This window comes from Myxocyprinus asiaticus, chromosome 4, assembly GCF_019703515.2.
Source record: "Myxocyprinus asiaticus isolate MX2 ecotype Aquarium Trade chromosome 4, UBuf_Myxa_2, whole genome shotgun sequence".
In the NCBI taxonomy this organism is placed as follows: Eukaryota; Metazoa; Chordata; class Actinopteri; order Cypriniformes; family Catostomidae; genus Myxocyprinus; species Myxocyprinus asiaticus.
Window position 1 is genome coordinate 49,103,541 of NC_059347.1, and position 23,120 is coordinate 49,126,660.

At 36.2% G+C, this 23,120-nt stretch overlaps 1 protein-coding gene across 3 annotated transcripts; it reads right to left on the minus strand.

Moving 5' to 3' along the window:
- Window positions 1-7,045: 7,045 nt before the first annotated feature.
- On the minus strand, window positions 7,046-22,780 carry LOC127440090 (ankyrin repeat domain-containing protein 13A-like). Of its 3 annotated transcripts, none has more exons than XM_051696476.1 (15): window positions 22,444-22,780; window positions 21,733-21,868; window positions 20,440-20,564; window positions 17,385-17,430; window positions 17,148-17,291; window positions 16,786-16,975; window positions 14,597-14,663; window positions 12,060-12,141; window positions 11,814-11,875; window positions 11,581-11,711; window positions 10,128-10,285; window positions 9,317-9,469; window positions 8,982-9,157; window positions 8,845-8,894; window positions 7,046-7,388 (listed from the first exon to the last, which is right to left on the minus strand). In XM_051696476.1, the coding sequence occupies exons 1-15, from the start codon at window positions 22,549-22,551 to the stop codon at window positions 7,193-7,195; spliced, it is 1,824 nt and encodes a 607-aa protein (XP_051552436.1). In that variant the 5' UTR covers window positions 22,552-22,780; the 3' UTR covers window positions 7,046-7,192. The 3 variants fall into 3 exon arrangements, with proteins under 3 accessions (XP_051552436.1, XP_051552435.1, XP_051552437.1); XM_051696475.1 differs by having other exon boundaries at window positions 8,833-8,894; window positions 22,444-22,773; XM_051696477.1 differs by lacking the exon at window positions 20,440-20,564 and having other exon boundaries at window positions 8,833-8,894; window positions 22,444-22,774.
- Window positions 22,781-23,120: the final 340 nt, after the last annotated feature.

A 23,120-nucleotide genomic window follows, 5' to 3' on the forward strand; every position in this document is an offset into this window, starting at 1 on the left:
ATAGAAAGTTGCTTCACATAATTTGCCAATATAGCACAATACACTTAAGCTAATTAATTAGGCAACCATTTTCCTTTTGGCCTTTAGAGCCAATGAACACAAGCTTTGGAATTCTTAGAATATGTCTGTATTTTACATCAAATAACACAAGATATATATATATTTAACATCTTATGCATTTGGCAGAAGCTTTCATCCAAAGCAACTTACAATGCACTTATTACAGGGACAATACCCCTGGAGCAATGTGTCTTGCTCAAGGACACAATGGTGATGGCTGTAGGGATTGAACCACCAACCTTCTGATTACCAGGTATGTGCTTTAGCCCACTACACCACCACTCCATATATACATATATATATATGGTCCTCAGTGTTGGGTAAGTTATTTTAGAAAGTCATCCACTAATAATTACTTCTCTAAAATTGTAATCATTACTTAACTGATTTCTTCATTGGGAAAAGTAATCACATTACTTATTACTTTTGAGTTACTTTGTAAACACTTTTCCACTCAACTAATTCAAAATAATATCTACACAAGATTTATGCATTTCAACTTCATGACAAAATACCATCAAATTTAAATGATTAACTTTTAACAAAATAAAATAAAAAAAAATATTTTAAGTTGAATTTAATTTTGTTAAAAATTACACAATTCAACTTGATGAATTTTTATGTTATGAAATTGAAACGTGTAAATTTTAAAAATAGGCTAAAATATTTTTACGTGTATTTCCTTCTTGTTGCACACATTCAAACACTCAGCACCTCACATTTCTCTCATACAATGACTTATAGGGTCACATCACAAAAACACAAACAGACGTACATATATTAACATTATTCATGTTTTAAATATATTCATAAATATTATCTAAAAAATATTTGTAACCTAATTTAAACTTAAAACTAATAAAATTAATTGAAATTCAGTAACTAGAATTAACTAAGATTTTAAAATGTAATGTGTTACACACTTTTGACAAAGTAATTAGATTACAGTATCGTATTACTCTGTAATCAGATTACACCCAACACTGGTATGTAAACATGACTGAATTGTAGATACCTAGAATTATTATTTTTTTTTAAATAAAGCAATTACAAATTTTGTTGTATTGTCACAACAAATTCAGGATGCAAATTGTTGAACACTTACATTAGGAACGAGTTATCTTTTACATAATCTTGGTTAGTGTTAATTTCATCATTTACCAATACATTTTTTAAATCAAAAATTTTATTTTTTTAAACATGAGTAAATGCAGTATGAACTAACATGAACAATTGTATTTTTATTTACTAACATTGACAAAGATTAATACATGATACAAAAATATTGCTCATTGTTTGTTCATAATACCTGATGCATTACTTATTGTAAAGTGTTACCCAGCGTTGTACAGGTGCTTGAACCATGGATGTCATCACCTATTGACAATTAGATCTAATATCAAGGGTGGTGTTTGAAATCTCTTTAAACTTAAGTACCAAACTTAACTTCCTGAAGACTAATATGTTATGTTTCTTGCTTCCTTCCACATGCAATCTCAATGAAATCATGATTTCTTTCCAACAGAAGGATGAGATTGACTGCTCACTGCCTCAAACCACTGCTGACATACAGCTTTTCTCTGCCAACAAATGGCAAAGGTCTTTTGGGATGGGAGAGCAAATGAGTTGGCAACACAACCATTTACATCTCTAAGAAAATGTCACATTGCATAAGATTTCTTAATGGGAAATTGTATATTTGTATGAATAAACAACCTATCCATGCACAAATCTATTCCTTAGAGATCGCCTTTCTCACACATTTAACATGTCTCTGAGTGTCACCAAACACTTATTTAGTCCTTACTATTTTGATATTACTGTAATTAATGTAGAAGAAAACAGAACCAGACATAGGCCATGTTTTTGCTTGAAGACATTCATAATGGATCAATTAATACTGCGTGTTTATGTAAAACACAGATGTTACAAGAGCATTCAAGATAACCATAAACTAGATATACAGAGACTTGTTGTGCATTAGAACAGCCCCATCTGTGGGTTTGTGTGACAAACTCATGATGCACAGGAGAGTCTATATTACCAGAAGCTTTGAGTAAATGGATGTGACAAAATGAGCAAGACATTTAATGAAATCAAATTCTGAAAAGAAAAAGTGACAAGATCAAAGTAAAATTATTTTTTACCTATTTCTTTTAGATAACGAACCAGATCGTTTATAATATCAGCTCCATACTCAACAAAAATGTCTTTGTCAGAGGTAAGAGAGAGGTGCCTGAATCTTAAGAGATGTATGAACAAAAAGTAGTAATAGATCAGACTTGTCATGAATAGAATACAAAATTGAAACTCTTAAAAAAATTAAGTTCAGCTTTAAGTATCAGTAAAAGAATGTGCTTAACCTTCTGAAAAAGTTGTTGTCCACCTTAGGTGTGAATAGTATATGTGATTTTATATATATAAAAAATAAATAAAAAATACATATACACATACATACATACATACATACAGTATATATATGTATGAGGTTCACAATTTTTGCATCACAACAACAATTGGGACAAATTGTCTAAATACAGTAAAACCCTGTGTGATTTCATTTTCTAGCAGTAAACATTAAATACACATAAAATAAATAGATTAATTAAAGGAATATTCCGGGTTAATACAAGTTAAGCTCAATCGACAGCATTTGTTGCATTATGTTGATTGCCACAAAAAAAAAAAAAAAAAAAAAATGTTCATCTTGTCCCACCTTTTCTTAAAAAAGCAAAAATCGAGGTTCCAGTGAGGCAATTACAATGGAAGTGAATGGGGCCAATTTCTGGAGGGATTAAAGGCAGAAATGTAAAGCTTATAATTTTATAAAAGCACTTACATGAATTCTTCCGTTCAAACTCATGTATTATTTGAGCTGTAAAGTTGTTTAAATTGTCATTTTTACAGTCATTTTAGGGTTTATTGACATTACATCGTCATGGCAACAATGTTGTAAAATTGGATATAACTTCACACAGAAAAGGTTAGCAAGTGATTTTATCACACTAAAATCATGTTTACACACATATCCTTTACATCTTGTGGCTATACTTTTGAAATAGTGAGTATTTTAACATTAAAAAATTGTCCCCCATTCTCTTCCATTGTAAGTGCCTCACTGTTACCCAGATTTTTTATTTATTTATTTTTTATAAATGGAGGGGCAAGTCAAAATTAATTTTTGTGGTAATCAATATTATTCCACCAATTCAGTTCGATTCAGCTTAAGTTGTATTGAACCCGGAATATTCCTTTAAATACTTAGCCTAAATTAAGCAATAACTCAGTAGGGTTTAATTAGTTTGGCCCATTTGTGTCTCACAGGAAACAGTTGTCAGCCAAAAGGATTTGTGCCCAATTTCCTGTCCCTAACCATATCATGGTTTTGATTTCAAAATACTTCAAATGCGAATTATCTTTACACAATTTTGCCTCAATAAAAACACCATATAGAATACAAAGAGAGTCAGACTATGACATTTTGAATGATTAATATTTTCCCCACCCTTTAGTTATTGTCGTCAGCCTGTGTTAAGCCTGATTTGCATTTGTCATGTAATGTGTGTCATATAGTTAATAAAGTGCCATCAAGTCAATAAAGTGCTTTTATTGAAGTAAAAACATGTTTTTCCTCATACATACATCATGGATTACAAATGCCTTCAGGATGTCTTTAACTTGCTCAGACAGGATTTTAAGTTGCATTTTGCAGCATGACAATTAACCAAAAAACAAGCCCCTGCTAACGGGGTAAAGATCATTAAACATTTTGGCAATTAGTTAGGGTTAAGACTTAGACCCAAGAAAATACCACAAGTTAAATTAAGTTTTAAATAATGAATGGATTTGAATTCTGTGTCCAGGAATAATGTTGTGTGGATATTTAAACAAGAAAAGAAGGAATCAAAAAACCCTTTAAGAAATCCCCATTTTAAATGCATGTGAACACCCACCATCCTGGTAAAGCAGAATTATGACTTACTATTCACGTCACATCATAAGGTGACACTGTTAAAATCAGTTCAAGCACACACTGGTTCATACAAAAGTAGTGAGAGAGATACTGCAAGCCCTAAGTAACAATACTTTTTTAGTCTCACAAGGTTTTAAAAACACTCACAGGAGACGACAAAAGAAATAACATTCAAGACATCAAGAAAATAATTTGACAAAATATATAGCACTGTCAGCTACAAGAGGAAGGAACAGCACGTGATTCCCTACAGTGCAGCCGGATACACTGCTGTACCACTGTAGCATCGATTACTGAAGACTGCAGGGCAGGTTCTACCACATTTCTACCACATTAGAACCTCAGTCACCAAACAATGCTGCCTAACCACAATCAATCATTTTGACAACACCTTCTGAAACGTACACAGCTGGTTTTCCTTTCACATTCTGCTAGTCCTTTAGTGTTGAATGAGGTTTTGTTGGTGCCAGAAAAGTGACCCAGTATTGCCACATTCATGCTTTGCATTAAAAGATAGTTATGATGGTATTAGCTGTTTAACTGAATTATTTACAAATTAGGCAGACTAAAAGCTTGAGGCGTACTTGTTTACATTTTACAGCCCATATCAGTAATATTATGGTCTGTATGAGTGCCTTTTACTCCGGGGAGGCACCATGGTGTAAATTATTGCCTTTACAGTAGAGGTGCTTCTGTCAGTTGTCTAATGACAATAGCACTCGTTAAAGTGTTTGTTCACCCAAATATTCTGGCATCATTTACGCAACCTAATGACGTTCCAAACCAGTATGACTCACTTTCTTCCGTGGATGCTGCTTTTTACCAAACATTGAAAGTAAATGGGAACTGAGGCTGTCAGTCCCAAACATTCTGCTTAACATTTCCTTTTGTGTCCCACAGAAGCAAGTCATAGGTGTTTGGAACAACTTTAGGGTGAGCAAACAAAGATAGAATTAAAATTTTTGGGCAAACTGACCCTTTAAGAATAGTATTGCCCAACTGTTTTGTATAAAACATTTGTTTCTCTTACTTTACTTGGCTGTGATTCAAATTGTTTTTAAAAGGAACAAACAACTGATGACCAGTTGATCCCTGAGATATAGTATTCATATAAAACTAAAGCTAATGTTAATGCTCTGGTATTTTCTGTCAAAACACAAACAAACAAACAAACACACACACACACACACACACACACACACACGTTTGGACTTTCAAGGACATCATATTACCTTTCTACTACATAATCTTAAAGAAGCAGCGCCGATTTTTTTTTGTGTGTAAAACACATGCAAAAGACTGCATGATCATCTCTTCTGAGGAGTAAAAGAAAGTGAAGCCCATATGAATTGTAAAATATACAAGTCTTTGTCAAAATAAAATGCTGGCTAAATGATTTTGAATAAGGAACCAGAATCTTTCTGATCGGCTCCATATTCAACAACACATAAATACATATGTAGTCATACAGGTGCATCTCAATAAATTAGAATGTCGTGGAAAAGTTCATTTATTTCAGTAATTCAACTCAAATTGTGAAACTCGTGTATTAAATAAATTCAATGCACACAGACTGAAGTAGTTTAAGTCTTTGGTTCTTTTAATTGTGATGATTTTGGCTCACATTTAACAAAAACCCACCAATTCACTATCTCAACAAATTAGAATACATCATAAGACCAATAAAAAAAAAACATTTTTAGTGAATTGTTGGCCTTCTGGAAAGTATGTTCATTTACTGTATATGTACTCAATACTTGGTAGGGGCTCCTTTTGCTTTAATTACTGCCTCAATTCGGCGTGGCATGGAGGTGGTCAGTTTGTGGCACTGCTGAGGTGGTATGGAAGCCCAGGTTTCTTTGACAGTGGCCTTCAGCTCATCTGCATTTTTTGGTCTCTTGTTTCTCATTTTCCTCTTGACAATACCCCATAGATTCTCTATGGGGTTCAGGTCTGGTGAGTTTGCTGGCCAGTCAAGCACACCAACACCATGGTCATTTAACCAACTTTTGGTGCTTTTGGCAGTGTGGGCAGGTGCCAAATCCTGCTGGAAAATGAAATCAGCATCTTTAAAAAGCTGGTCAGCAGAAGGAAGCATGAAGTGCTCCAAAATTTCTTGGTAAACGGGTGCAGTGACTTTGGTTTTCAAAAAACACAATGGACCAACACCAGCAGATGACATTGCACCCCAAATCATCACAGACTGTGGAAACTTAACACTGGACTTCAAGCAACTTGGGCTATGAGCTTCTCCACCCTTCCTCCAGACTCTAGGACCTTGGTTTCCAAATTAAATACAAAACTTGCTCTCATCTGAAAAGAGGACTTTGGACCACTGGGCAACAGTCCAGTTCTTCTTCTCCTTAGCCCAGGTAAGACGCCTCTGACATTGTCAGTGGTTCAGGAGTGGCTTAACAAGAGGAATACGACAACTGTAGCCAAATTCCTTGACATGTCTGTGTGTGGTGGCTCTTGATGCCTTGACCCCAGCCTCAGTCCATTCCTTGTGAAGTTCACCCAAATTCTTGAATCGATTTTGCTTGACAGTCATAAGGCTGAGGTTCTCTTGGTTGGTTGTGCATCTTTTTCTTCCACATTTTTTCCTTCCACTCAACTTTCTGTTAACCTGCTTGGATACAGCACTCTGTGAACAGCCAGCTTCTTTGGCAATGAATGTTTGTGGCTTACCCTCCTTGTCAAGGGTGTCAATGATTGTCTTCTGGACAACTGTCAGGTCAGCAGTCTTCCCCATGATTGTGTAGCCTAGTGAACCAAACTGAGAGACCATTTTGAAGGCTCAGGAAACCTTTGCAGGTGTTTTGAGTTGATTAGCTGATTGGCATGTCACCATATTCTAATTTTTGAGATAGTGAATTGGTGGGTTTTTGTTAAATGTGAGCCAAAATCATCACAATTAAAAGAACCAAAGACTTAAACTACTTCAGTCTGTGTGCATTGAATTTATTTAATACACGAGTTTCACAATTTGAGTTGAATTACTGAAATAAATGAACTTTTCCACGACATTCTAATTTATTGAGATGCACCTGTATGTTTGTAAGTGGCAAGACAGAGCAGAGGGTTATAAATATAAAGGTTTAATGATTATGGCAATAACAGACAATAATCCCTTTTCTTTCCGTCCCTCATCTTACCCTGTCATTTTTCTGTTAGTGAGAGTTGTATAATTCTTTCTAATTCTTCCTCTTCTTCATTCCTTCTCCTTTCCTCCTCCTCCTGTGCCCGGGCAGAGAGCTCCATTGCCAATCGCAGTTCAGTTTCGGGGCTAGAGGTGGAGCCAGAGCTTGAGGGTGTGGTGTCACTAAGATCTACTAGAACTCCCTCAGAACCGGACCTATAACATGACATAATAAGACAATTTAAGGAAAAGTACACAGAAATAAAAAGAAATCATTTTGAAAGACCACCTTAGTGCAATACTGTTTTTTTAACTATATGAAAGTGATTCAAAGAAGTGGTTTTAAAGTGAACATAAAATAAGCATTCGCAACCCATTCTACTTCCATAATGTGACATATTTCCTACTGTTTTAAATGAGAATGTAGGGCGGGACTTGATTTTGTCCATCAGGAATTGATTGCATCTTGAAAAGCGGCCATTCTATACCAAAATAAAACCAGACTTGAATGCAAATTTGCAACACTACTCCTGTTAAAGGGATAGTTCACCCAAAAATGAAAATTCTCTCATCGTTTACTCATCCACATGCCATCCCAGATGTCTATGACTTTCTGTCTTCTGCTGAACACGAAGATTTTTAGAAGAATATCTCAACTCTATTAGGTCCTCACACTACAATTGAACCAAAATTTTGAAGCTCCAAAAGCACATAAAAGGCAGCATAATGAAATACAAATGATTCCAGTGGTTAAATCCATGTCTTCAGAAGCGATATGATAAGTGTGGGTGAGAAACAGATCAATATTTAAGTTCTTTTTTCTATCAATCTCCTCTTTCACATTCTTCTTCTTTTGTTTTTGGCAATTGGCATTCTTCGTGCATATCGCCACCTACTGGGCAGGGAGGAGAATTTATAGTAACAAAGGACTTAAATATTGATCTGTTTCTCACCCACACTTATCATATCGCTTCTGAAGATATACATTTAACCACTGTAGTCTTATGAATTACTTTTATGCTGCCTTTATATGCATTTTGGAGCTTAAACATTTTGGTACCCATTCACTTCTAGAGTTGAGATATTCTTCTAAAAATCTTTATTGGTGTTCTGCAGAAGACTGTCTGTCACTCCATCACTCTATCTATTCTATCCTTCTATTACACCATCACTTTGTTTTCTATTCTATCAATCATTATATCACTTATCTTCAATGAGCAAGTTTGTAAACGTATGGCAGATGATTGAGTCATAAGTGCCCCAATGTTCATCAAATAAACATTCTAACTAGTGCCCGAATTCGTGTACACGATATACAGTACTGATTCTTGATATAGTAAGCTGATTGAGACACACCGTAAGTTTGTAGGTCTGTACCAAGTTTGGTGGATGTAGCTTAAAAGCTCTAGGAGGAGACAGTGTTAGAAATTTGTCTTGGTTAAGGGATTTAAAAAAAATAAAAAATAAATAAAAAATAAAAAATAAGAAAAATAGTTTTTTTTGTTGTTGTTGAAAAAACCCTGAACCAATTTTGTAGAATAACAGTACGCTGACTTTTTCAAGGCAACCTTAATAGTCAAAACTCAAAACAAATCAAGGAAAAACATGTCGCCTGAGCAAATTGGACTAAAATAAGGACATTGTAAAATGTTCAAATTACCCATCACTCAACCTGTTCTCCACGGTCTGTGTCAGCATTCCATCAGAATCACTCCAAGTGTCCTAAAAACCATAGCAACCAAACAATCTCCTTTTAAAGACAGGCAACATCAAGAAATTTACTAAAGCAGTCCCAGGAAGCTCTCTGACCTGTGTATTAAGTCCACTGGAGTCGAGTAGGCTCTGGTGAATGGCGTACTGAAGAAGTTCTTCATCATGACTGGCTGGGTTGTACTGACGTGTGTTTGAGTGGCGGTAGCCCCCTCTGTGGCGATAGTGTGCAGGTGCCATGAAAACAGATGGACACACCTGGAACAAAGCAGGTCCTGCAGGTAGAACATACACAAGGCTGTCTTTATAACATGACGCTTTCATTAAAAACACTACACTGCCGACTAAGGTCCAAATGTACTACATGCAATGTATGTCTAGGTTTTAAGCTTAATGAGGAAAAAAGTGATTTGTCAGAGTTTGTGGTTCTGAACCTGATGCCTGGCTGCCCTCTCCATCTCCACATTTTTCCTCTGTAGGCGTGGATGTAGAAGATGATTGGTTGATGTCCAGAGGTTCATCTGTACTGCACTTGTTAACATTTCCAAAAGTGATGCGGGCATTCAACACGTGGAACAGTGGGATTTCTAAAGGAACAAAAAAACTATGGGGAGTCTGGAGAATATTAACCTTTCATGTTTATTCTATTCCACCATTATGGCCTTCAAAAAGAGATTTCATTAAAAGATGTTAATTTATTAAAGCCATTTACACAAGAATATACATATAATGCATCAGGCTTTGCCAGACAATCATCGACTATACTCAACTCAAGCTTTATCTATATTTTTGTTCCTGAAGAGGGTTTGACCTTCTACTACATGTAAAAGAACAAATGACAAAGGCTAAATAAAGGAAAGAGGCCAAATCACCCAGAACAAGCAAATGTAGGTTGCCCAGCCAGAGGATTAGTGTCAATGGAGAACTTTTTTCTTTCAACACAACACCTAACTTCAGGCCTGAAACATGACAGCAGCCTTGAAAAATGTTGAGAGCAGAATAGGTTGATAAGTTAATATCAACCAATCTTCTATACTTATTTGCATGTTTACTTAAATTTCAAGTATCTACCAACAGTTTTGTCTCTTAGCTATTTAAAAACCCTTGAACCATATGGAACATGTGTTAATACTCAAGCTGAGGCATGAAATTAAAATACAACCCTTCTACTCGACTGGGTTGAATTTCAAAGCTGAGAGGTAGGGTCATTTATATAGTTTGCAAAGCAAACAACATTTTACTCACCGATCTTCACAGGGAAGCCAGGGGGAAACCTAAGGTTGATGAAGTCTTTGAGACGGGCAAAGTGAGTGCTGGTGCGGGCCATCAGGTCAATAATGGGCGTGACCTGCTCCACCAGAGATAGAGGATGCTCCTCACTCATCCACAGAGTGCCTTTAAACCTAAAAGGTGTTCAGCAACACACAAAATCAGCCTCACTTTTAATTACAACGATGTCATTGATGTGATTATGTGTTTGAGTTTCCACATTTCTGTCAAAAACGTAAGATATTTTGAATTGGTCGCACTCTACTGTTATCTAAATAGATTAAGGACTTAGAGTAGTTCACCCAAAAATAAAAATGTTCTCATCATTTACTCACCCTCTTGCCATTCCAGATGTGTAAGACTTACTTTCTTCTGCAGAACACAAACAAAGATCTTTTGAAGACAATTTCAGCTCTGTAGGTCCATTCAATGGAAGTCAACAGGGTTCAAACTTTGAAGCTCAACAAAGCACATAAAGGCAGCATAAAAGTAATCCATTTGACTCCAGTGGTTAAATCCTTCTGAAGCCATATGATAGTAATGGTTGAGAAACAGATCAATATTTAAGTTAAATATGTAAAAATGTTACTATAAATCTCAACTTTTAAACAGCCCTCCTAAGCGCTTTGGTCTCCTAAGAGAAGTTATTTTATTTTTGGTGATTATTTTTGCATATCGCCACCTATTAGACAGGGAGGATAATTAATAGTAAAAAAAGGACTTAAATATTGATCTGATTCTCATACACACCTATTACATCACTTCTGAAGACATGGATAAAACCACTGGAGTATGGAATATTTTTTATGCTGCCTTTATGTGCTTTGTGGAGCTTCAAAGTTTTGCATACTGTTGACTTGCATTGAATGGACATTCGGGGCTGAGATTTTCTTCTAAAAATCTTCTATTGTGTTCAGCAGAAAAAAGAATGTCATAAACACCTGGGATGGCATGAGGGTGAGTAAATTATGATATTTTTCCTTTTTAGGTGAACTATTCCTTCAAATGTTCTGGCATTTCGTTGAATCACAAAATATTTTTTGTAAAAGTTTCTGAAACATATTTTAACCTGCAGATTTTTTTACCGGCAAATAAAACCATCCAACCTAGATACTTATATTTAAGGATTTTCTAGATGGTCACTAAACTACTAAAAACTGTTGTAGAGTAGCACAGCTTTTGCCCAGACTTTTAAAGAAAGTTAAAACAAAGAATCACTGAAAATGTTATAAGTGAATGGATTTTATAAGGAGGGACATTTGGAACTTCATCAGATTATCTGAAGACATTTTACAAATAGATATGTGAATATGATCTAAACACATTTATTGAAACGGTCCCATTTCTAGTTGGGCCAACATATTTGACTGAGCAAGATATTTATTTGGACTGAACTTTAGAGAAGTCTAGTAAAAATGGCTTTTCTTACTTCTGTGTTCTGATGGTGAGCTCAATGGGTCGGCCGATGTCTCTGCCCTGCAGGTTATAGTTGGGGTTAAAGTACTCCTCTGGAGTGATGGCTGTGGGGTTTGTAGCTGTGGCAAACTCCATAGTCATGTCCTATAACCATACATGGGGTCAAATTTTATAAAACAAACAGACTAAAGAAGAGAATAAATTCAGTTTGAAAATACAGGAGTCTGCTTTGTGAGCTTGTCTTACCCCTTGAGCACCAATCTGTTGTTCTACTGTGCCAAGCAAAGATTCCAGAACATTCCTTTCACCTGAGGGGATCGAAAGCACCAGTAATTGAGATGAACGGGGTGCAGTTACCACCCACTAAGAATCCTAAGCTGTCTTGAAAAATCCAGTTAAAAGGGTTCAAAGCTCTACTGTCTGTACTGCAGGTAACAGTCTATGATATTTTTAAATATCTTAAACTTGTAAATCTTAAACTGGGTCAATTACTTTTTATCCTGGCCTTCTCCTCGTCTGTGAGGTGCTCCGTCCTGGTGCGTATCACAACGTTCACATTGTTCACAGAAAAAACCTGCCAAAAGCAACATCATCACCCAAAGGACAAAGACTGCCTTGTTCTGAAACTGACTGCTCTAAATAAAGAGTCACAATTACTTTTTTTTTTAAAAACGTGTTGTCTTCTGGCATAGAAGAAACGTTCTCCTTAAAACAATGAATCCAAGGTCTGTGACTCCGCTTACACCTGGTATTACCATCCGTTTTGAACAATATGGTTGTGGCCAGCACTAAATATAGTTGTAAATGGGGTACAAAATGCTTTGTGATCCAATCACTCAAACCCCATTCTGATGTAGTTGAAAATGCATGTGACCACATTACATTTTAGTGTATGAAAAACGTGCCCTGAAATGTCCCAGACAATAATGAAGGACAGCCTACTTACCTGTCAATGAACCATGTACCCTTTACACAGGCATGTTATGATGCGTTTCCGCCTTATTTAACAATGTAAATGTAGCAATTTTAGTTATATTTGCAATTACAAAAATATAACATTGTAAATTTATAACAATGAACTTTGCATAATATTGCCCTGGAGTAAGTTTTAAAAATCGAGTTACCACAGCTGCGATGAGACTTCTAACACAGCAGCTGAGTGTTTTTTAGCCTATTTCTCTCTTCTTACTGCTGTCATCCAGCTGAAAAGCTGTGAAAGCACAATCGTTGATATTTTCTTTTGCTGTTGGAGCAAACGGGTGAGCAAAAATTACATTTGTTGTGGTCTCCCATTCACTGCCATTCAAGTTTACCCAACTATGATTCTACTTCTGCTCTGCAAACCCGGATATGTGAAAAGGGTCTACTGCTCGCTCAAAAAGGAAGATTCTCTCATTTACTGACCCTCATGCCATCTCAGATGTGTATGGCTTTCTTTCTTCTGCAGAAAACAAAAGATTTTCTAAGAATATCTCAGCTCTGTAGGTCCAAACATTGCAAGTGAATGCTGACCAAAACTCTGAAGCGCCAAAAAGCACATGAAGGCTGCAAAAAAGTTATCCATAAGACTCCAGTGGTCTTATGAAGCGATCTAATCAGTTTTGTTTGAGAACAGACTAAAATGTAACTCCTTTTTCACTGTACATCTCGCCATTGCAGTCTCTAGTAGGCACAATCATTATGGATTACTTTTATACTGTCTTTATGGAGCTTCATAGTTTTGGTCACCATTCACTTGCATTGTATGGACCTACAGAGCTGAAATATTCTTCTAAAAATCTCAGTTTGTGTTCTGTAGAAGAAAGAAAGTCATACACATCTGGGATGGCATGAGAGTGAGTAGATAATGAGAGAATTTTTAATTTTTGAGTGAACTAAGCCTTTAATGTCCGTTTTGGGCAATCCAATTGTGGTCAGCAATAAAAATAGTTTTAAATGGTGTCCAAATGTTTTATGATCCGATCACTTAAACCATTCTTATGTAGTCTAAAATACATGTAACCACAATGCAGTTGTAGTGTAAACACTGAAAAGCGTGCCTGATATGTCCCAGACAACAACGAAAGACCGCCTACTCACCTGTCAATCAACCATTGCTCAACTAAAATAATTATGAGCATTCTACTCAAAACTAGTAGGCTATAAATTGCAATAGCGTGCTGACTTTGTGTTGTTTTTTTTTTGTTTTTTTTTTACTTTTCTATGCTTTGTCAACATACAATGATACACTGACGTAGGACAGGATGTATGAATTTAAAAATCCCCTTGACAAAATCCAACCACAAGTGGTCACAGGAGACGCATATACTGCAAATCAGGGACTAAAAACAGTTCAAGGAATGAAAACCGAAAACGAACAAAAAATTTTGCTGAACGTAACCGAAAACGGGAACAAAGTCATTTCAATTGTTCCGGAGTGAAAATATAATTTTTAAATGCTGGTAACTGGTTATAACCGGTTAATTTCGTTCCAATATTTTTTTTCATTAAACCAAAGGCCAAAGGGTTTATCACAGTACATTTTTGAAACTGCACTTCATGTTGCCCGAAAAAATGAATTATTAGAGGTAAATAGTACATTTCTCAGTTGTTTCCATGTCTTCACTTAATTATTGTTAGATATTATGCATTAATACAGATTTGATGATGCCGGGTTGACTGAGAAGCAGAAATGCAATTACAATTATACTTAACTGTTTATTAACTGTATGCTTATGATTTCTATGCTGATAAATCCACCACACAGGAAAAAAATTATTGCTTTTATTTTGTTGCTTATTTTGGTGAGGCAAGTGTCTTATTTTGGGGCTTACTTTTCCAGACCAGGTTGCTTGTTTCACTTGCGAGATCTTCTGATCCGGAACAAAAAAAATGAAAAACATTTTGTTTTTAGTCCCTGCTGTAAATACCAGGTGTAAACAGTAATGTGTCTTGTCTGATCACTTGATCACCAAAGATGGAGGAATGATCCTGTTTTTACTGGTTATTACTAGTATTGTCGTTCAAAAACACATGGTACATGAGCTTACCTTAGCTTCAAATCCATTTACTACCTCTGTTCTATCCGACCTCCAACCCCAGATACCTGACTTACACCTGAGCACAGAATGAGCATACCATTTCATGAAATAAGACAGAGACTCTCTCTGAAAAGCTCCTGCATTTTAAATATGGAGATAAAATAGCACCTATATGATTTGCATTCGCAAAGAATCAGCGATTTGCAAGCAAAGAAAGGGTGTAATGAACAGCAAAATGGATTGAACGCATAGAATAGGTATGCCTAAAAATAAACTATTGCAAAAGTGTAAATGACTTGTGTTTGTGGCTAAATATTTTCCTGAAATAATCAGAAATACATTGTTCCGTCTTCCCTTTTGTTACACTCACACTTTATTGGCACAACGTTCTCACTCGAGTTTTGCAAGAGTGAGGGGAAAGGTGGGTCTACCTGCTTCTTGTAATTTTACTATCTTTTATTGTGTGTGTAAAGTTGATCCGACACCATTTATTGATATAAATATGAATCTCAATCTGGTGCTCAAATGTTTCTTCTTGTTGCTGTTCATTATTTTAATTATTATTGGTATGGCATTTGGATGGATGGAATTTGCTGGTATCAGAGAACCACAGAACTATAAAAAAAAAATGGTAACATAAGCCATATAAAACGAAACTTTCTGAACATTTAAATTTAAAGGGATAGTTCACCCAAAAATTCTCTCATCATTTACTCACCCTCGTGCCATCCCAGATGTATATGACTTTCTTTCTTCAGCAGAACACAAAGATTTTTTAGAGGTATATTTTAGCTCTGTAGGTCCTCACAATGCAAGTGAATGGTGATCAGACCTTTGTTGCTCCAAAAATCAAAAAGGAAACATAGAAGTAATCCATAAAACTCCAGTCCTTTTTTGACTCTAAATCACATGTGATGCCTGTTTAATTTCACTTTCACATCTGAAAGTGAAAGTTAAAGTGGAGATTTACTGTAAAAAAGGACTTAAATATTGATCTGCTTCTCACCCAGACCTATTATATCGCTTCTGAAGACACAGGATTTAACCACTGGAGTCGTATGGATTACTTTTATGTTTCCTTTATGTGATTTCTGGAGCTACAAAGGTCTGATCACCATTCACTTGCATTGTATGGACCTACAGAGCTGAGGTATCTATTAACAGACAGACAGACAGACAGACAGAAATCCCATCCACCCATCCAAATGCCTTTTAAGTGAGAATGTTATGCCAAAAAAAAAAAGTGGAAAACGGAACATAGCACATCGGATTATTTCTGGAAAATATTTTCGCCACAAACACAAGTCATTTACACTTTTGCAATATATATATATATATATACACACACACACAACCGGTCAAAAGTTTTGAAACACTTGAATGAAATGTTTGAAATTAGTTTTGTAGACAAAAATATAATTGTGCCAACATATAACTTTATTTAATTATAAAACTAAAATTTAATAAAAATAAAAAATAAAACGTTTTTGAAATTGATGACTTGGACCAAATAATAAAGAAAAGCAGCCAATAAGTGCCCAACATATAGATGGGAACTCCTTCAGTACTGTTTAAAAAGCATCCCAGGGTGATACCTCAAGAAGTTGGTTGAGAAAATGTCAAGAGTACATGTCTGCAAATTCTAGGCAAAGGGTGACTACTTTGAAGATGCTAAAATATAAAACAGTTTTGATTTATTTTGGATTTTTAGTCACAACATAATTCCCATAGTTCCATTTATGTTATTCCATAGTTTTGATGACTTTACTATTATTCTAAAATGTGAAAAAAAAGAAAAAAAAGAATAATAATTATAATAAAGAATGATTGTTTCAAAACTTTTGACCAATAGTGTGTGTGTGTATATATATATATATATATTAGTCAGAAGAATACGGATCAAATTTATTTTGTGTTAATATGAAGTTACAGATTCACAACACATTAATTACACTTATGCAAAACATTAAAATATTGCAAATAATGTTTTTCTTATGCTTGCAACTTGATTTACACCTTTAAAAAACATTCTGTGCACGTGCAAATTTTTGTTACACTTGCAATTCAAGTTACACTTTCACAAATCTTATCTCCACATGCAAATCATTTTACCATGCTTGTAACTTAATTTAAGCTTTTACAAATCTTACTCTACACATGCAAATCTTTTAGGAACTAATTTACCTTCATAGCCTTACCTCTCAAATGCAATGTCCTTTGTGTCCAGGTATGTGTTGACAATGGGCGTGGTCAGCCTCTTGGCTACTTCCTGTTCGGCGGGTTGCATGGAGTCGAGTGTGACGTCTTCTATCTCACGTGAGATATCAAAGCGTTCTGTGTCCACCACCGCTTCCTCGTGATTAACTTCCATTAGCTCTGTGCAATTGTCTGTCAGAAGACACATGCAGCGTTTTCATTCATCATCTTAATCAGAAGTGCACTAGTAAGCGTACAAATGCAAACTTCGTGCAGACTTCAGAAGAACACATTTACTAGAACTCCACCAACAAATACATATGCATAAATACACACAAATAGACAGACAGAGGGAGTTACTAACCATCTCCTCTGAAGACATAGCTTCTTCTTCCTCGGATCCAGGTCATGTTTTCAAAGCCCAGCAGGGTGGTGTCCACCCTAAGACAGGCCCCACTCTTCCAGATTCTGCACACATCGCTGGGACACACGCGAGACACGAGAGGGACTGAAGCAAGAACAGAAAAAGTAGATGAGAATCATTCTATTTCCTATAAAGGTCATACAAATTCAGAAAATGTGATGAGAAAATAGGACTTACTCCAGCTAGTAAATTCCCACTTCATCTCCATGTAGAAATCTGGAGACTGAGGACAAGAAGGGGTTCATTATGTTAAAGGCACTTTCAAGTGACTCGTAATTTTTAGGTAGCAAAAAGCCAGAAGTGTAACAGTAAAACTTAGAACAGAAAAAACCCTTTGATACACTGCAGAACAAAAAAGATTTCTTAAACATTTTATTCTCTGAATGTCAGACCAATATGCCTTTGTCATACATCTCTAAGGCAAAGTTCGGAATAGCATAGAACTCGTAAAATTTCTGTTGTATCTATACACTGCAGAAATAATAAGAGCTGTATGGTAATATGCCACTATGAACATATCATGTGTATCCTGATAGGCACAGGATCAGTCTCTATTCTGTCTTGTACTGATGTAATAATACGCCATACAAATGATCCAGTAATTAATGGCTGTGCTTTAAAAAGTCAGCAGCAAATGGGGTCAAAACTGAAATTGTTTGAACTTTCCGCTTCATATTACAATGCTTTACCTGTGTGAAACACGGTACCAGGAGTAACGCTGTAGCTTGGCACTTCGTTCCATAGCGTTTCAATGAATTGGGGAATATTGAGCAGTGATGTGAAAGGATCTTAATGGTTCTAAAATGACTCTGAATATCACATCACCTCATAATATCAAGTGATGTGAGAATAGAAGAATACAGTGCAGTAAAAAAAGTATTTGACCCCATCCTAATTTCTTCCATTTTTGTGTATATCTCATACTAAATTGTTTCAAAAATTCAAACAATATCTAACATAAAACAAAGGCAATCTGAGTAAACACAAAATACAGTTTTTAAATGATAAATGTTCTTTTTTGAAAAAAAAAAAGTTATCCAATACCAACTGGGCCTGTGTGAAAACTTATTTGCCCCCTTAGTTACTAAATCCCCAAATCTATGAAACTGCATTCATAATGGGGTTCAGCTGGACTAGACACACCAAGGCCTGATTACTGCCAGCCCTGTTCAATCAAATCAACACCCAAATATAACTTTTTCAGCAGCATGAAGTTGGCTAAAAGGTCTCACCCAGTAGCACACTTTGCCAAGGTTGAAAGAAATTCCAGAAATGATGAAGGTGATTGAAAAACATCAGTCTGGGAAAGGTTACAAAGCTATTTCAAATGCTCTGGGACTCCAAAGAACCACAGTGAGAGCCATTATCTCCAAATGGAGAAAACTTGGCACAGTAGTGAACCTTCCCAGAAGTGGCCGACCTTCCAAAATTCCTCCAAGAGCACAGCGACGACTCATCCAGGAAGTCACAAAAAAGCCAAGGACAACATCCAAGGAACTGCAGGCCTCTCTCGCATCAATAAAGGTCACTGTTCATGACTCCACTATCAGAAAGACACTGGCCAAAAATGCCATCCATGGAAGATCGTTGAGGCTAAAACCACTGCTTACCCAGAAGAACATTAAGGCTCATCTGATGTTTCCAAAACACGCCTTGATGATCCTCAAACCTTTTGGGAGAATATTCTGTGGACCGATGAGTCAAAAGTGGAACTGTTTGGAAGACAGGGATCCCGTTACATCTGGCATTAACACAGAATTCCACAAAAAGAACATCATACCTACGGTCAAGCATGGTGGTGGTAGTGTGGTGGTGTAGGGATGCTTTGCTGCTTCAGGGCCAGGACGACTTGCAATAACTGAGGGAAACATGAATTCTGCTCTCTACCAGAAAATCCTAAAGGAGAACGTCCGGTCATCAGTCAGTGAGTTGAAGCTCAAGCGCAACTGGATTATGCAGCAAGACAATGATCCAAAGCATAGGAGTAAGTCCACCTCCGAATGGCTCAATAGAAGGAAAATTAAAGTTCTGGAGTGGCCTAGACAAAGACCTGACTTGGACCCGATTGAGATGCTGTGGCAGGACCTTAAATGAGCAGTTCATGCTTGAAAACCCTCAAATGTGGCTGAACTAAATTAGTTCTGCACAGAAGAGTGGGCCAAAATTCTACCACAGTGTTGTGAAAGTCTGATCTCCAGTTATCGGAAGCATTTGGTTGCAGTTGTTGCTGCTAAAGGTGACACAACCAGCTATTAAGTTTAAGGGGGTTTTTCACATGGGTGATATAGGTGTTGAATAACTTTTTTGCTTCAATAACAAATATATATATATATATATATATATATATATATATATATATATATATATATATATATATATATTATACACACTACCGGTCAAAAGTTTTGAAACACTTACTCTTTCTTTATTATAATCTTTTTTTTCACATTTTAGAATAATAGTAAAGTCATCAAAACTATGGAATAACATAAATGGAACTATGGGAATTATGTTCCCACAAAATCCAAAATAAATCAAAACTGTGTTACATTTTAACATCTTCAAAGTAGTCACCCTTTGCCTAGAATTTGCAGACATGTACTCTTGACATTTTCTCAAACAACTTCTTGAGGTATCACCCCGGGATGCTTTTTAAACAGTATTGAAGGAGTTCCCATCTATGTTGGGCACTTATTAGCTGCTTTTCTTTATTATTTAGTCCAAGTCATCAATTTCAAAAACATTTTATTATTATTATTACATTTTAGTTTTATAATGAAATAAATTAATATGGTGGCACAATTATATTTTTGTCTACAAAACTAATTTCAAACATTTAAGCATATGATCATGAGTAACATTTCAGTCAGGTGTTTCAAAACATCTAAAACAATTTAGTATGGAAAAAAAACCAGAAGAAATCAGTATGGGGCAAATACTTTTCCACAGCACTGTATATTTAAAAACTGTATTTAGTGTTTACTCAGGATGCCTTTGTTTTATGTTATATCTCATTTGAAGATCTAAAACAATTTAGTATGCAAAAAAAAAATAAAAATAAAGAAGGGGGCAAATACTTTTTCATAGCACTGTACTTGGGAAAGGAGATGAAGTGTTGAGCATATAAAGGGCATTAATTAAGCATATAAGAGACAGAGAACATGTGGTCGGCAGAGACAGGGGAATAGGGAAAGGATGAATATCTGAAAGTGATAAAATGATATAGACACACCTCTCGGATCTTGCACAGTAACTCGGGAACGCCGCCCAGCGCAGTGGAGGCTTTGAGATAATCTCGCCTCTGGAGCACTAACTGCACCATCTCTGGATCTCCAGTGCTGACCGCCTCCTGTAGCACTTCATAGACAAACCACAGACATCCTTTATATCTTTATTTAATGATATGGCCTCGTAATTGAATGTTAAAACAAAGGGTGCAGGTTCACGCCTAGAGGCAACTCATGAAGAGTAACTGAGATCTAGCACTTCGAGGAATAGTTCACCCAAAAATTAAAACCATCATTTTTCACTCTCATGCCATCCCAGATGTGCATGACTTTCTTCTGTGGAACACAAATGAAGATTTATGGAAAAATATCTCGGCTCTGTTGGTCCATTCAATGCAAGTGAATGGTGTACAGAACTTTAAAGCTCCTAAAGCACATAAAGGCAACATAAAAGTAATCCATATGACTCCAATGGTTAAATCCATGCCTTCAGAAGCGATATGATAAGGTGTGGGTGAGAAGCAGATTAATATTTAAGTCCTTTTTTAATATAAATGTCCACTTTTACATTCTTCTTCTTTTGTTTTTGGAGATTCACATTCTTTGTGCATATTGCCACCTACTGGGCAGGGAGGAAAATTTATAGTGAAAAAGGACTTAAATATTGATCTGTTTCTAAACCACACCTATCGTATCGCTTTTGAAGACATGGATTTAACCACTGGAGTCATATGGATAACTTTTGTGCTGCCTTTTTGTGCTTTCTGGAGCTTCAGAGTTTTGGCCACCATACAGTTGCATTGAATGGACCAACAGAGCGGAGGCATTTTTCTAAAAAATCTTCATTTGTGTTCTGCAGAAGAAAGAAAGTCATCCACATCTGGGATGGCATGAGGGTGAGTAACTGATGATAGAATTTTTTTTTAACCCCAGATTTTCCCTATGCAGTACTGTACTGTATAATATAATAAAAGTCACATGGGATAAAACATCTGCTAAACGACCAGTAATAACCAGTAAGCGTCTTTGGGAAGATGATTTTAAGTGCACACGATACTGCATCCTCAAAATGTCAGCGTATGGAGATCCAATGTGAGTCATTGATTGAGGTATTAAATTTTTTCACTGGCTGGGAAAACCACTGATGGCAAAAGCTGAGGAAGTGGTGGTAATAGTGCTAATGATGTTCTATGGGGCCCAATGCAATTATGCTATAGTGATGGCACTGGTACTGCAACTATCTTATAGCCAGTCAAAATCTGATCAAACTAAATGCAGCTCTGAAGAATCATTCTCACCTGTCCAATGTTTGCTGTTTTCTTTGGTAACATCAGCACCATGTCTCAGCAGCACTCTCACTGATTCCAGGTGTCCTAGCGAGACAGCCAGATGCAAAGGGGTTCGACCTCTTGGGTCCACCTCTTCGATATTGTTCTGAAAGCAGTGTAAACAGACAGTTCTGAGCTCATATCGTGGGAGGAATCTGACAAGGCAAAAACAGTGAGCATTGCTGCATGCCTTGTGGGTGGAGATAAAAGTGTGCAATGGCAACTAATTGAAATGCAGCGAAATGGCATGTCTACTTTCTATATGGTCTTCTGCACGGTTCATTAATGAAGCTCTACTGATGTTAGGGTGAGATCACCAGCTTTCTAGTGCAATTCAATGCAATGGTGCTGTCATTAACAAGTGGATGACAAGCTAATGAGCATCTGATTTTCACTAGACTATATTAAATGCATGACGAGCATGTAATAATATCCAATGTCCCAGTTTCAGTGTATTGCAATACTACACCAAATTTCTAATGCAGTTCAATGCAATGCACTGGGACATTAGTTAACAAGTGGATGGCCAGATAGTGAAGCAATGAGATACAGGAGATGATTAAATACATGACAAGCATGTTATGACATATACTAGAGGCAGACAGCAGAGTAGACCAATTATTCTACCACCACCTGCAAAGACTCTACATTAGCGTTTGCAGCGAGAACTTAGACGCATACCGTCTGTATGTCTTTCTCCAGCCTCCTGTAATCATTCTCCCAGACGAGGACATGCAGTGGAAACCTGAGGCTGAAATCCTCGTCGTTGGCAGCGCTGGCGGATAGCATTCTGCCTCGATCAAACTCTCCGCTTCTCCACCTCCAAAATCAAGAGCCAGCCAGAGCTAGCTACTGTCACGAACCATCAAAACTCTTCATACGTTTAATTGGTTAGAGATAAATGCACAGTGACTCTGATGATTTAACAGGTGGATCTTTAGGAAGGAAGAAGCCGAAAACGCAACCAACTTTTCTTTCTTCAAAATAAAACTTTTGAAAAACAAGGAAGTGGCAGGTTGAGACTATTTTGGGCGGGGGTGTAAGAATTCATTTCACAAATAAAGCCCATCCAAGCTCATGCTTTTAGTTCTATTTCTAATCAATTTATAAAGCAAAGAATTGTTAAAAAATGCGACATTAAATGCTCTAAATAAAAATCCGTAAGGGGAAAAAGATATTCAAATCATGTAATGGACAAGCCAAACGCCTGACTGAACCATTTCGTATGGAGAAGGGGTAGTTGTGCTCTAAAATCTGTGGTTAAATTCTGCTTAATTCAAACTGTGATTTTCTCGTAATTTTTTATTATAAATTATCTTTTAAATAAGCAGACGTATATTTGTACATTTTTCCAAATG

What these genes read in the sequence shown, in the direction of transcription:
- LOC127440090 (XM_051696475.1), bottom strand. Translation starts at nt 22,551, where the DNA reads ATGCTATCCGCCAGCGCTGCCAACGACGAGGATTTCAGCCTCAGGTTT. An exon ending in TACTGTGCAAGATCCGAGAG is followed by an intron (nt 17,431 to 20,439) that starts GTGTGTCTATAT and finishes TCTTGTCCTCAG; the next exon opens with TCTCCAGATTTCTACATGGA. An exon ending in TAAATGGATTTGAAGCTAAG is followed by an intron (nt 12,142 to 14,596) that starts GTAAGCTCATGT and finishes TGCTTTTGGCAG; the next exon opens with GTTTTTTCTGTGAACAATGT.